This window comes from Hemiscyllium ocellatum, chromosome 8 (genome assembly GCF_020745735.1).
Source record: "Hemiscyllium ocellatum isolate sHemOce1 chromosome 8, sHemOce1.pat.X.cur, whole genome shotgun sequence".
Taxonomy (NCBI): Eukaryota; Metazoa; Chordata; class Chondrichthyes; order Orectolobiformes; family Hemiscylliidae; genus Hemiscyllium; species Hemiscyllium ocellatum.
In genome coordinates, this window is record NC_083408.1 from 46,640,630 (window position 1) to 46,653,555 (window position 12,926).

The window sequence follows — 12,926 nt, forward strand, 5'->3', positions numbered from 1 at the left end:
AACCCCAGCCAGTTTACTCATGCTCTTTAGCAGAGCAGACCTACTACTCTTATCCAGTCTGACCTTCCTGGGTCATACTGATGGGTTTAGTTCTTAACAGGGGCTTGTGAAATGTGTGAATGAGCATGAAGATACATGGAATAGTACAGCAGTCTACATGTCAAAGGCAGGAGCTTAAAAACATGCCCAACATCATACAGACTTTGTTCATCTTGTTTTACCTGCAAAAGCGCATGAGTCCAGACAGACTTCTGAAAAAACCACTTTCCTTCTTCTCCTTCAAATAGTCCAACATTATCTGACAAACAGAAAACATATTGCATTTGTATTTGCTGGAGTTAAATTTACATAGAAGTATTAGTAATTAAGTGAGGTTATCTGTATAGATGCTGCTCAGTATATTTCATTAATAATTTCCTACAACGATTGTTACAAACTCCTACATCACAATATGCTTTAGGATAAGTGTTGTATAATTTTAAATAATCTTTAAAAATGATATTATCTGCAGGAAAATGTAAGACTACTGTATGCTTGAAAGTGAAAAAAAAACTTGTAAAGGTTGAATGCCTTAGGGAAGTAAAGCTGATGAACATTTTATAAATGATAAATAAACCCATTTACCCGCTGGACATCTGCGTTGCCACCATTTAGAATGGCGATACCAAGCTTTAAAGTTGTTGTCACCATCTTGCCTAACACACCTGTTGAACAGTTAAAATATTAATATAAATGTTAAGGACCAAGGAATAGTAGGATAAAGTAACACACCAAATCACAAATTTGGGACAAAGTGCTACTCATCCACCCTTGGACTTTAGCTATAAAACCTAATCAAAGTACAATCATAGTCTCAACTGCTTTAGCAAAATCATCAATACAGGAGATAACTGGGTGACATTGTTATTTTTAGCAGTTGATGGGAAGCAGTCTCTCAGGCCCAGTATAGTATGCAGATGGCTGTACAGTACCTTTACTGGCACTGATCACTTGCAAAACCATCTCAGCTGCTGCACGTTGGTGAAGTCTTGCCTGTTGATAAAGAGTCATCTGTTTCTCCATTTCTTTTTCCTTGGGGAAGACAAAATGTAAACAGTTTTAATGGAAGAACCATGCAGTTATTATTTCATGAAACAGGCCCTACAGCCCAACAAGTCCACAGTGACCCTTGAAGTATAACCCACCCAGACCTATTCCCCTAATCTATTATCATATATTTACCCATGACTAATGCACCTAACCTACACATCACTGAATACTATGGGCAATTTGGCATGGCCAATTCACCTAAACTGCACATCTTTTGGATTGTGGGAGAAAACTCCACACAGACAATTGCCTGAGGCTGGAATCAAACCCAGGTTTCTGGGATTGTGAAGCAGCAGTGCTAACTGCTGAGCCACCATGCTGCCCAATGCATTGTTTATATAGCACATGGAGTACAATTTGTTTTAATGCACAAAATAATAACATAAGAGGCACTCAATTTATAAACATTCAACTTAGAGGGGTTCGTATTGGTGAATACAATCCCACAGGTGTAATCTTAAAGGTTTTATATATAAAAGCTTCCTGTACTTACAGACCGTTACTTTATATTGTTCTGCATTGTGTTCAGACTTCTAAGCAGACTTAAGAATGGAATCTGTTCGCAACCCAGGAACTGTTTCTATTTATATATTTATGCTATGCCAAACAAAATGGAAGCATTTTATGATTTAGAAATAAAACAAAAATGGAATTTCACAATATCTTTCAGATCTTCCATTTATCTGAAACAATTGCTAAAGATAAATATAGAGATATAGAAGCCCTATAGTGTGGAAGCAGGCCATTCAACCCATTGAGTCCAGATCGACCCTCCAAAAAGCATTTTTTACTGCAGTGTGGGAGCACAATGCACATAACTGTATTTAGAGCAGAAGTGTACACAAAGATAAGTGGAGTAATTCCAATTACTTTGGTAATAGTATAAATGGGGTGATATCTAATTATCTGAAGTACACACTTCTCAAATTTTCAGTTCCAATAACTTCAACATACCCATTAAGAAATCGACAGTCTTCTGGTCAGACCAAATTGTGCGAAAGCTGTAATACAGCTGCCTCCCTGTTAAAAAGGTTCATGCCACTAATATACTCTGTGGCAATGTCCTCGTTTTTGAGGGAATACCAAAGACAGTGTCTAAGAAATTCAGTATCTCATTGGCCAGTCAATTAGATTACTTAGTCACAGTCACAGCAATTTCATTTATTTTATGACCATTATTAGCCCCATGAGGAAGGAATGACATTTTATACAATTATTCTTTCCAGAATAAATTAAGCTCCAGTTTTGAAACCTTTATTCAATCCACTTACTTCAAAAGTTTTTTCCTTTTCTTCATCTTCTTCCTCAGCAACTTGGCAGCTCTAATTACAGAGATGACAATGTTAGGGTCACATGGTCTCTGGATTCTCCTAGCATTTTTTGTCAAGTCCTGAAATGTTTTCATAGAACAAAATTTGCAAGGAACGAGAAATATTTCCATTACCAACTTCTCCCTTTCAGGAGCACCCCATGGTTCACAGAACGCTGCCAACAATTCAATCCTGGGAGGGAAGCAGCTGCTCGTGAACCAGTGGAGATAGTTTACCTTTTGTACTAAATATGAAAAACAGGGAAATACCGCATGGCTCCTATCTCAAAGCCTCAATCAAATGCCTCAGTGGAAATGGATGATTAAGGTTGATCAGACGAAGAAGAATCAGTAACAAGTGGCCATAAACATCAGATTGGTTACCAATGAGATATTCTCATCACTAATGGAACATGTGAGAAATGCTTGAGCATTCTGGCCCCTGTTTTCCAATCCCCCTCTCTCCCTGTCAACCAGTCACACACCTTTCATCTCTCATCACTTGGTATTTTGTCCCTACACACACACCTCTGCTTTAGTTCCGCCCCATTTCTATTTTATCCATTGTGATCATCTTCAAAACTGGTGACTGCCTTAACAATAGGAGGACAAGCACGCTTCCAGCACTGTGATCTGCCTCTCCCTAATGTTCATAATACATGGGAAGAGGGTGAACTCTCCAAAAGACCTCCAATCTCTCTGGAAACTTCACTTGAGGACAACCAGTTAGAGAAGAGTCACCCATAAGTACAATGGAAGGAAATGGAAGGAAGCTGCTCTTCCAATCACAGATTGTTTTCCCCTATGCTTGCTGCTGATGAGTCAACTAGTGAGCCTATCAGCAGCAAATGCAGGGATGAACACTCTGGCAGCTATGTCAATAGTACTGGCAGAGCAGAGGTCACCAGGGAAATGATGGAGGGCCAGTGAGGTCTGACTGGGAGGGAAAGGGACGCCTTAAAGGCAGTGATGCAGGCTGTAAGGGCTGGGAAGTTGCAGCAAGGAGTGATGGTGGTAGTGAAGTGAGACACAAGACAGTCTGCCAAGGCAAGGGGAAGGAGGAAGCAGCTGCAAAGAAGTGAGAACAGTTTCAAACCTAACAACAATTTAATACTAGATTGGAATGATAAAAATGTGAAAGCAAAGAGGTAACACAGTACTTTGCAACAAATGTGATACAGCTACCTTGCATTTTTCAGGAGCTATTCTATGGAGAACATTGTGGTTGATATTATTATAGTAAAGATTGCGTCAATTTTTAAATCTAAATCTGAGATTGAAGTCTGAGATCAGTAAAAGGGTAGTAGTGACCTATTTAAAATATTCTAGCTTGGGAATACAAGCTGTGACCTCACCAGTTTATAGAAGAGGTGTTTAGGATGATTGTTTTTTTGTGTGGGGGGAAATACATCAATGTGTTTTGGAAAAACTTGTGCTAACCTGTGTCTGTTTTCTTGAACCAATTTGAATACTGTAGCATATAGAAAAGTAATGCCTTCTTTGTGTACTGTGGCTTTACATTTAATGGGGTAGGCAATTATTGAGGATACTAATGAATTCTTATAATTCTGTCTACTTCAGGTACCCTATATAACAACCGAAACACAGAAGGCATTGTTACTGTGTGACTGCACCATTTAATAAAAGGGTTAATGAGACTGAAAGATAGCCCTTGAAAACCAAAAGGTAACTGCTGAAATCAAAACACAGCCCTCAAAGGGAGACCTCGAGAAAAATTAAACAAGTTCTTTGTGCCCTGACCGCACCGCTCTCCGTCTCACTTACCTTTGCCATCATGTCTGCATACGCAAGGTACAAAGGATCATCTTCAATAGCACTGCAAAAGGTGATTTGAAAACATTTAATTCTGGAGAACTGAAGTTTGGTTCTAGTTTGTTTGCCTAAAATTTCTGACAAAAGCAATTCAATTTTATAAAATGCAATATGGGGACAACATTTTGTATATGGTCAACTATGGTTTGCTCCATTCTTTTAATCAGGATAAGCTCTTGAAATGAACGTGAAGGCTTAAGATAAAGAATACTTTCAGTACAAAGCACTAACTGCTTTCATCTCCCTCTTGTGAACAGAAACAACAATAGCTGGTGTAAGACTATAAGCATCTCTCCATTTCTACCCTCATGATGATTAGATCTGCACTGCTGCTTGTCTTAAGAACTGTTCCAGTTACATAGGTTTTTGAAGTGGTCTGGGTAAGTCACAAAGCAGGTTCCAAATCTGAAATAAAACCATTAGCAAATGAGCATCACTGCTTATTCAGAGGAATTTCTGGGTCTCAGTGTGTCCAGTCAAGCCTTCATATTATCATCTCATGTCATCAGAAGGAATGCCTGAGACCAAATGAAATCCTTTTGGAAAAAGAGATAGATATATTCATTAAGATTTAACTGGTTGGGTGTGCATTAAATAAATATGCGGAGCTAGTAATCATTGGGGTGTAATTTTTTGTAGTGTGGTCAATCGAAATAAAACTGTCAAAGTGTGGATTTGGACCATTTACTGTTTTCTTCCATTATATACCATTCAAACCTGGAATAAATGCTAGAACAATATTGCTCTGGATAAACTAGGAACTTGCACAAGTAAGCTTAATCTGTCATGGAACAAGTTGTAAAGGAGTTGAGAGAACAGAAGGTGTTGAACCCTTTACAATATGGAATCCTTTACAGGGTGGAACAATAGTTATTTGCCCAACATTATTGGTGATTTAGTACATTTCCAAATCAAAGAAATGCTCCCTGTTTACTTCAGTTGCTGGTACTTATTGTTTCTGTCTTACCCAGTGATATACCTAGTATTATTTGACGGGCAGCAACAGCCTAGACAAAAGGAGAAGAATATGTTTATTTTACCTCCTTTCAGTGAGGGCACTACGGCTGAAGTGAAGTATAAGCTGGTGAAGTGGGTCCGGTTTCTTCTCAGACACTTCTTCCTCTTCTTCTGATATTTTAGCAGGTTTCTAAGCACATTTAAAGGTTTGTTTTAAACCAGTGGATACAAGCCCAAGTACTTAAACTGTGAGTTGTACAGTTTTATAGAATGTGCAAAACAAGAACTATCACATTTTGCATCTGATTATCTCCATAAATCATTATTTTACAAGTAAGACTATTTATCTAAGATAAATAGATAGTAGTTAATAAATTACATGACCCTGCATCAGATTTCTTCTCAAAAAAATCACAAATTATCTCTCCACTCTTAGTTTCAGTTTTGCACATTAAACAAGTTAGATAATTCTCAGAGGTCTAAAAATATTTTTATTAGTTTGAACAAACGAACCCTTTTGAAAGGCATGCTCATATATTAGATGGCACAGCTGTAGTTTATTTAAAGCATAACATGACGATATTGATGAAAGAGGGTAATAAGAGAAGGAACAATATTTCACACCAATTTCAGTAATATAAAATGTAACTTGATCAATTATGACCTTCAAAATGCAGTCAACTTTGGAATCATGGCAGAAGACGTCCTTTACCTGAAATTAAACCTTCCATGCCTAATTGCAGATTCTTGGATCTGGGACGAAAATGATCAGTCGGGAGAATATTGATCCTCCCTCCAAAGGGTGGAAACCAAGCCACTAAGCTGAAGAACTTGGCAACACAAGGTGGCTCGGAAGCTCAGTGGTGAGCACTGCTGCCTCACATGGCGAGGGACCCGGGTTCAATTCCAGCTAGGGTGATTGTCTGTGTGGAGTTTGCATATTCTCCCTGTGTCTGCATGGGTTTCCTCCCACAATCCAAAGATGTGCAGGTTAGGTGAATTGGCTGTGCTAAATTGCCAATAGTGTTCAGGGATGTATAGGCTAGGTGCATTAGTCAGGGCTAAATGTAGAGTTGAAGAATGGGGCGGGGGTGTGTTACTCTTCAGAGGGTTGGTGTGGACTTGTTGGGCCAAAGGGTTGTAGGAATTGTAATTCAATTATACAGCAAGGTTTAATTTCATGTAAAAATTAAAACTGAATAATCTATGGAACTCTTTAGTGTCAATTAGCAACTAGTTACAGAGGAACACTGACAAAAGTATAGAAGTTGGATAGTTGTCCAAACTGGTAGCTTATTTTATTCTTTCATGGGACATGGCTTTGCTGGCAAAATCAGCATTTGATGCCAGGGCCTAACTGTCCTTTATGTTATTTTTTTTCATTTCACCAAAATGTGCTTGTGCTACAGCCACCTCCCAGCCAAATGTTCCAAATGCTAGCTCCCCCGATCAGCATACCTTTGAACAATGGGACAAAACCTGCCAGGGTTTACCTGTCATGTTCCTGCATGATGAAACCCCTTCTATCCTGGGTTGGTACACGCTGTGGTGCAATGGGCCTAACCGCCATAGATTTAATCAGGGTGGAGGCAGGGAGGGGATGGAGGTTCCCTGGTCACCTTCCTGCCAATTGCATACATATCTCTCAACAGTAATCACCCTTGGGTGCAAGAATCATTATCTGCAATTAGTAGCAAAGATCTGTGAATTCTGTTGCTGCTATGACTTACTCAAAGTATTTGCCTTTGTTTCATTTGATAAATTGTATCAAAATATTTCCCCTTTTAACAATCAAGGAGGTAGTCTGATTTGATTTTAGAATGCAATCATCACATAATATGAAACAAAAACTGAAGTTGCTGAAAAAGCTCAGAAGGTTTGGCAGCATCTGTGAAGGGAAATCAGATTTAACGTTTCGGGTCCGGTGACCCTCTCTCTTCACAGATGCCGCCAGACCTGCTGAGCTTTTCCAGCAACGTCTGTTTTTGGTTTTGATTTACAGCATCGGCAGTTCTTTCGGTTTTTATTCAGTGCATAATATAAACTGCTCTCTAAAGCCAGTGACAAATCAAGTAGCAATCAACCTTACAAAAGATCCGAACAACAAAAAAAAACTTGTGTCCTTATTGCTTTCAAATTCAGCAAATCATAGCACAACGTGCAAGCACAGCCTAGCAACACAGGCAAATTCAGTGCATTTCATACAACTTCAGGGTTACATAACCCAACAAAAACCTGACAAGCTTGTTACAAGGCTCCTACACAATCTTTGTGAAAGGATATTTGGTAAACTATTTGAGCTTCAGTCATGTTTTGTGACATGACCTTAGCCAGTCAGAGCTTTATAACACACTTGGGCATTCTATTACTACATTTTTAACACATGCAACAGCAGTTGTATAATGCATCTCAACATTCAGTGCTATGGATTCTCCCTTGTACAATCCAATCTATCCAGTAGGTGTGTGAGCAAGTAATGAACATACTGCACCATTGACAGTCACAACAGTTTCAGGCTTTGGTTGCCCTCATGACATTTTTCAGGGGGAAGTGACATGTTTCTACAAGTGAAAAAATTAAAACTGTGAAAAATCTATGTAACCCTACAGTGTCAATTAGCAACTAATTAAAGAGGATGACTGACAAAAATCTAGAAGCTGGTTAGTTGTCAAAACTATCAATTTTCTCACTTTTTCGCAGTTCATGGGCATCAATGGCAAGGCTGGCACTCGTTATCCATCCTTAATTGCCCTTCGTGGCCTGCTTGGGCATTTCACTGGCTAGTTAAGAGCCAGCCATATTATGGTGAAAGTCACATGCCAGCCACAGCAGATAAGGATGGCAGATTTCAATGAATAAATCTGGAATTGAACGTAAGTCACAGTAATAGGGACCATGAAACCACAGTCAATTGCTGTAAAAACCCATCTGGTTCACTCATATTCCTTAGGGAAGAGAAAGTGTCATCCTTACCTATTCTGATCTATATTTGACACTCAACCCACAGGAATGAGGCCGGTTTTTAACTGACCTCCAGGCCAATTAGGGAAGGGTGATAAAAGGTATAATTTTTAGAACAGCAAGTCTCTGATAAGTGGAAAGGATGTGGTGATAAGTTGCAAAGTAAAAAGTTGCCATTGTCTTAACAGACCTTGGCAGCTCTCTCATGAGAGAGAGAGAGAGGGACGATTGATGGTGGCTTAACCTGAGGGTCACCACTCCTCAGCAGAGGGGAGAGGTTGAATAAGAGAGTTCTTCATGGTAACCTCAGCCGATGTGGGAATTGAACCCATGCTGTTGGTACGACTCTGCAACGCAAACCAGCCCTCCAGCCAATTGAGCTAACTGGCACCAAATATGAATAGCACACAGTTTCTGAATTAGGAACAGAGGGAGATCTTTCCATCCATTTACAACCTTGATACCCCATGCTAAAAAAAGTTGCAGTTAAGTATCATCAAATGATCACCTGCGTTATGCATTCTTTCATTCTCTGCACCAAACACAAGCTGATGACAGCTAAAGCCAGTCCACCTTACTCAAGCTTAAAAGGTATCTGCCATTCACAGGAGCTATGTCCCATTCCAGTTTCCCATGAAGAGCAGCAGCAACATATTTTCACCCTCAAACCTGCCTAATATAACTCATTGAGAAAACTTGCACATATTGTATATAGCTTGGCAACAGCACATCTTGCAGAATGCAGCATGGCCACTTGTACATGAACTGGAAACCAGTCATGAAAGAGGCCAGTACTTACAGCTAAATCCTCAATTAGTTTCTCCTCAAATGAGTACTCCTCTGTCTCTATCCATGATTTCTGATAACTCTGAAGGAAGAGGTTAACAGCACGATGCCTAGGAAGCGGGAGGGTATAGTAAAATCAGGAGGAGTAGGAGGTGAGACACTGTTTCTTTTAGTAGATTAAGGGAGACTTTATTAATTTAAATAACAGATAAAAACCATTAGTAGAGCTTTGTACAACTCCCATTTTCTGATTGGTCAATGGTGTGCCATAATTTCAGATGAATTTGAAGTGTGAATTACTTTCTAATGTCCTTTAGGGTTTAATGCTAAATAAAGTATGATTCAAATGAATAAGAAAAAACAGAGAAATGCTAACATTTGAATCATCTTAAACTCTCACTTACTATTAAACCTTCATAAATTCCATTTGTTTTAATTATAATTCATATTAAGCTGCAACTATCTCAAGCATTGGAATCAGTGAACAAATGAATTATGATGCTTTTAGAGTCTGATTGAACTGGGGACCCCTTAATACATTTCCTTCACAATCTTAGAAATAATTTTGATACTCTTTCACCTTCAGAGATCAAGTGGTCAGCATAATCTGTTTTACTGTTCTCTATTATGTCTACATCGATAGTCTTTGTAGATATACATCTACAATCAACATTGTGTGGCAACAATAGCTTTAATTTATATACTGCCTACATGGTGGCAAAGATGTCCCAAGACATTGAGCAGCTGAGTGCAGTGCAGATTATTTTTACATTTAAACATTTGCACTGCTTTTTGCTTGTGCCATTTGGATGCAAGGTTTGCAGTGATTTTTAATTGACTGACTGACCAATCAGATTCTGTAAGGTTCATTGTACAAACTGAAGGCGGGAGATGCGCAAAGGAGAGTGTATGAAAGGACAGGAAGCTATGCTTATCAAGCAACTACTTTACTTTACCGTCAAATAGACGATAAGACTCTCAAAGTCAGTGTTCTTATATAGCTTTTCCAGCCACAGATGTTGATAGGAGTTCAGGAAGTAAATGTTAATTTTGTGTCTAAAGAAAAGGGATACATTTTTTTTGTATGGATCAATTGAAAGCATAGATATTTTTCCTGAATTTCCTGTGGGATACTGCACTATACTAGGTGAATTAAAACAAAGCAGCTATAAATATTTTCTCTGTTAAGGTTTTACATATTACGGATGTTTTTATTTTAAAGCGGCACATAAATAAATGCTTGTCAAAGACCTCACTCTGGTCATTCCATTAAATTATTTTAACTACATGTATTAATTACATTTTCATGTACACAGATGTTCTGTGTGACTTAATAGACAAAATATCATGACTAGCTTTATGAAATGCCTTTCGACACTCGAAATACGTCTGGACAAATCACACGGTTAAAATGAATATTTAAGGTGTTGGCTTGCATGTGATTTCTCACATGCCAATCTCAGGGTGGTGGTTAGGCTACAAAGAGAAATGTGTCTTCCTACAAGATGGGAGTGCAGGAAGGTACATGTCCTCATCCTAACCACAGAGCAGCAGAACATTTATTTACCCTTTTGACAGAGGCACACAGAATGGAAGCATGTTTTAAGAAGATGAGATAACAACATGAATAATGGTTGGGCATGACTGTTAACCAGTGTGGGAAAAAGAAGTACTGTATCCAATATACTAGCTTTACAAGGTCATAAATGAAAATGAAAATACAAGACCATATGATAAAGGGTAAATTGGAGAAACAATTGCTAATTTGTTTCTAATTAATGAACATGCAGCACACCCCTACCTTGGCAGATTGTACAATGGTGCCATCCTGAAGCAGGCAACCACTGCTCTCTTTCGTTGCTTGGATAACAGCCTGTGCCACCCTGTTTTCTTCAAGCGTAATGGCTGCTCCACCTTTAAAAAAATAAACATAATTTACCAAGGATTTACTATTACTATTTTCATACCAAAACATGATAGAAACCAATTTCTAAATTAAGATAAACAAGAGATGCACAATCCTCTAGAATTCACTGGTCAACATGCGTCACTCTGCTGTTTGCTTTACATAGAGGCATCGTGCCCATTAATTTATTTTTAAGAATTTGCTGGATTTGAATATTCCGTGCTCACTGAATTTGCCACAGCAAGTAAAGACCGGCAATTAAAAAACAAAAATATCTCCTAATGACATGATATTTATTAATGTAATGTTAGGGTTTTAAATAAAATACTTCTGCCTCATTTATCTCTTACCCTTAATCCAATTAGAACAATCTTTATTTTGCTTTCTGTCTTTCACCTAATTCTAGCCATTATTTGATATTTAGTGCTCCTTGGTTTAGTTTGTATGTGTCTCAGTGAGGGATTTTCGAATTGATCCATTCAAGAGTTCCACTGCTGTTTGACCCAGTGTGTGTTGTCTCAGTGAGGGTTCTCAATCTGATCAGTTGAAGAGCCCCACTGCTGTTTGACCCACAGATGACACAAATCCATAGTAAAGATTAGATTCCCTACAGCCATTTAGCCCAACAAGTCCACAGTGAGTCTCCGAAGAGTAACCCACCCAGACCAATTACCGTACCCTATATTTATCACTAACTAATGCACCTAACATTATGGGCAACTTAGCATGGCCAATTCACCTGACCTGCACATCTTTGGATTGTGGAAGGAATCCCACACAGACACGGAGAGAATATGCAAACTCTACACAGACAGTCACTCAAGGCGAGAATTGAACCCTGGTCCCTGGCACTGTGAGACAGCAGTGTTAACCACTGAGCCACCATGTCACCCCACAGTTGTCACAGTAGATCAAATGCAGGATGAGAGTAAGCCTTGATTCTAAAGCCCGCAAGAGCCTTGAGGACAGCTGTCAGAGAGGTAGATGGTATGTGTTTTCCTTCCTCCTGATCACAACATCCTCGCTGTGGTTTACGTTTGGTTTAAGTACATTTTAATTGAATTTATTTTGCTTTCAAATTTAAGATGGACCTATTACCTTAATGTTTTGCCTGTAGTCCTTACACATTATCAGCATTGAATGGACAAGTTAATGAAAAACAGGCTTTTGGATATAAATTTCATTATGAGCATTTAAGCACCTAAGATATCTCACCTTAAGCTATGGCAGCTTCGTAAAGCCAGAAGGGTACCTCGACACCAGTACTTTCCTCTTTGGCCAAGTAACTATTTAGTAGATTTATGTTCTGAGATCTCTTTATCGTCAGTATCTATTAATTTACTTTATCTTTCCAACAGAGATTGTCCATTTTTAAAAATATACCATACAATATTATGGAAGACAGAACTATTCGCATTTGGCTTCACAAATTGCAAGGTTTCCAACAAGATTTGCTCTGAATCAAAACAATTCTGAAAATTCCCAGCAAATGGATAAGTCATTTTCCCCAAATCTGTTCAATAATGACTAATTTCAAACTTGTCTCGATTTCAATTATTTTGTAAACAGTGTATTAATCTTTTGGAGATATTAATTGCAGTCCTGTTGCCTGATTGCACATGGACATAAAAAAAACACAGCATTTAATGCATCCAGTTACTAAGCTTATCAAAAGTGTATATGAGGTCAACAATCAGTGCATGCTGCACGTGGAGTCAGTATTCCTCCTAGCTGGGATATTTGCACATTTTTATGCAGCAGCAACTGAAAAACCTTTGATTCTGTGAGGTGACTAAAACACAATCTCATGGATAAAAAGTGAGTAATTTTGAGTTGACTTAATAATTTAAGAATTATAAATATTTCTTATTTTGTAATAACTCAGTAATTATTCCAGAGTTCTACATTACGATACATTTAAGTGGCCCATTCTTGTATTGATGTGGAGGTGCTGATGTATATTGAACAAACCTAGATTGTTCTAGCTACTGCAGTAGCTACCGGACGAAGGAGCATTACTCTGAAAGCTAGTACATTAATGTCTTGTGATTGTAGTTACAGGAGCTACTTTCACTTTGGCTAAGG

General features: G+C 38.4%; 1 protein-coding gene across 14 annotated transcripts in view; it reads right to left on the reverse strand.

Annotated features, from left to right (window-relative positions):
• The window catches only part of ryr3 (ryanodine receptor 3), a 366,212-nt gene that overhangs the window by 57,596 nt on the left and 295,690 nt on the right, over window positions 1-12,926 (reverse strand). For 7 of the 14 annotated variants that reach the window (XM_060828910.1, XM_060828909.1, XM_060828905.1 and 4 more), the window contains 8 exons: window positions 10,737-10,849; window positions 8,949-9,045; window positions 5,272-5,378; window positions 4,184-4,235; window positions 2,361-2,411; window positions 972-1,071; window positions 625-704; window positions 222-298 (listed from right to left, as the gene is read on the reverse strand). In XM_060828910.1, the coding sequence (XP_060684893.1) occupies window positions 222-298; window positions 625-704; window positions 972-1,071; window positions 2,361-2,411; window positions 4,184-4,235; window positions 5,272-5,378; window positions 8,949-9,045; window positions 10,737-10,849 (677 nt within the window). Of the gene's footprint in view, window positions 1-221; window positions 299-624; window positions 705-971; window positions 1,072-2,360; window positions 2,412-4,183; window positions 4,236-5,271; window positions 5,379-8,948; window positions 9,046-9,891; window positions 9,992-10,736; window positions 10,850-12,926 lie in introns of all 14 variants that reach the window. The other 7 variants (XM_060828911.1, XM_060828907.1, XM_060828900.1 and 4 more) reach the window with 1 other exon arrangement.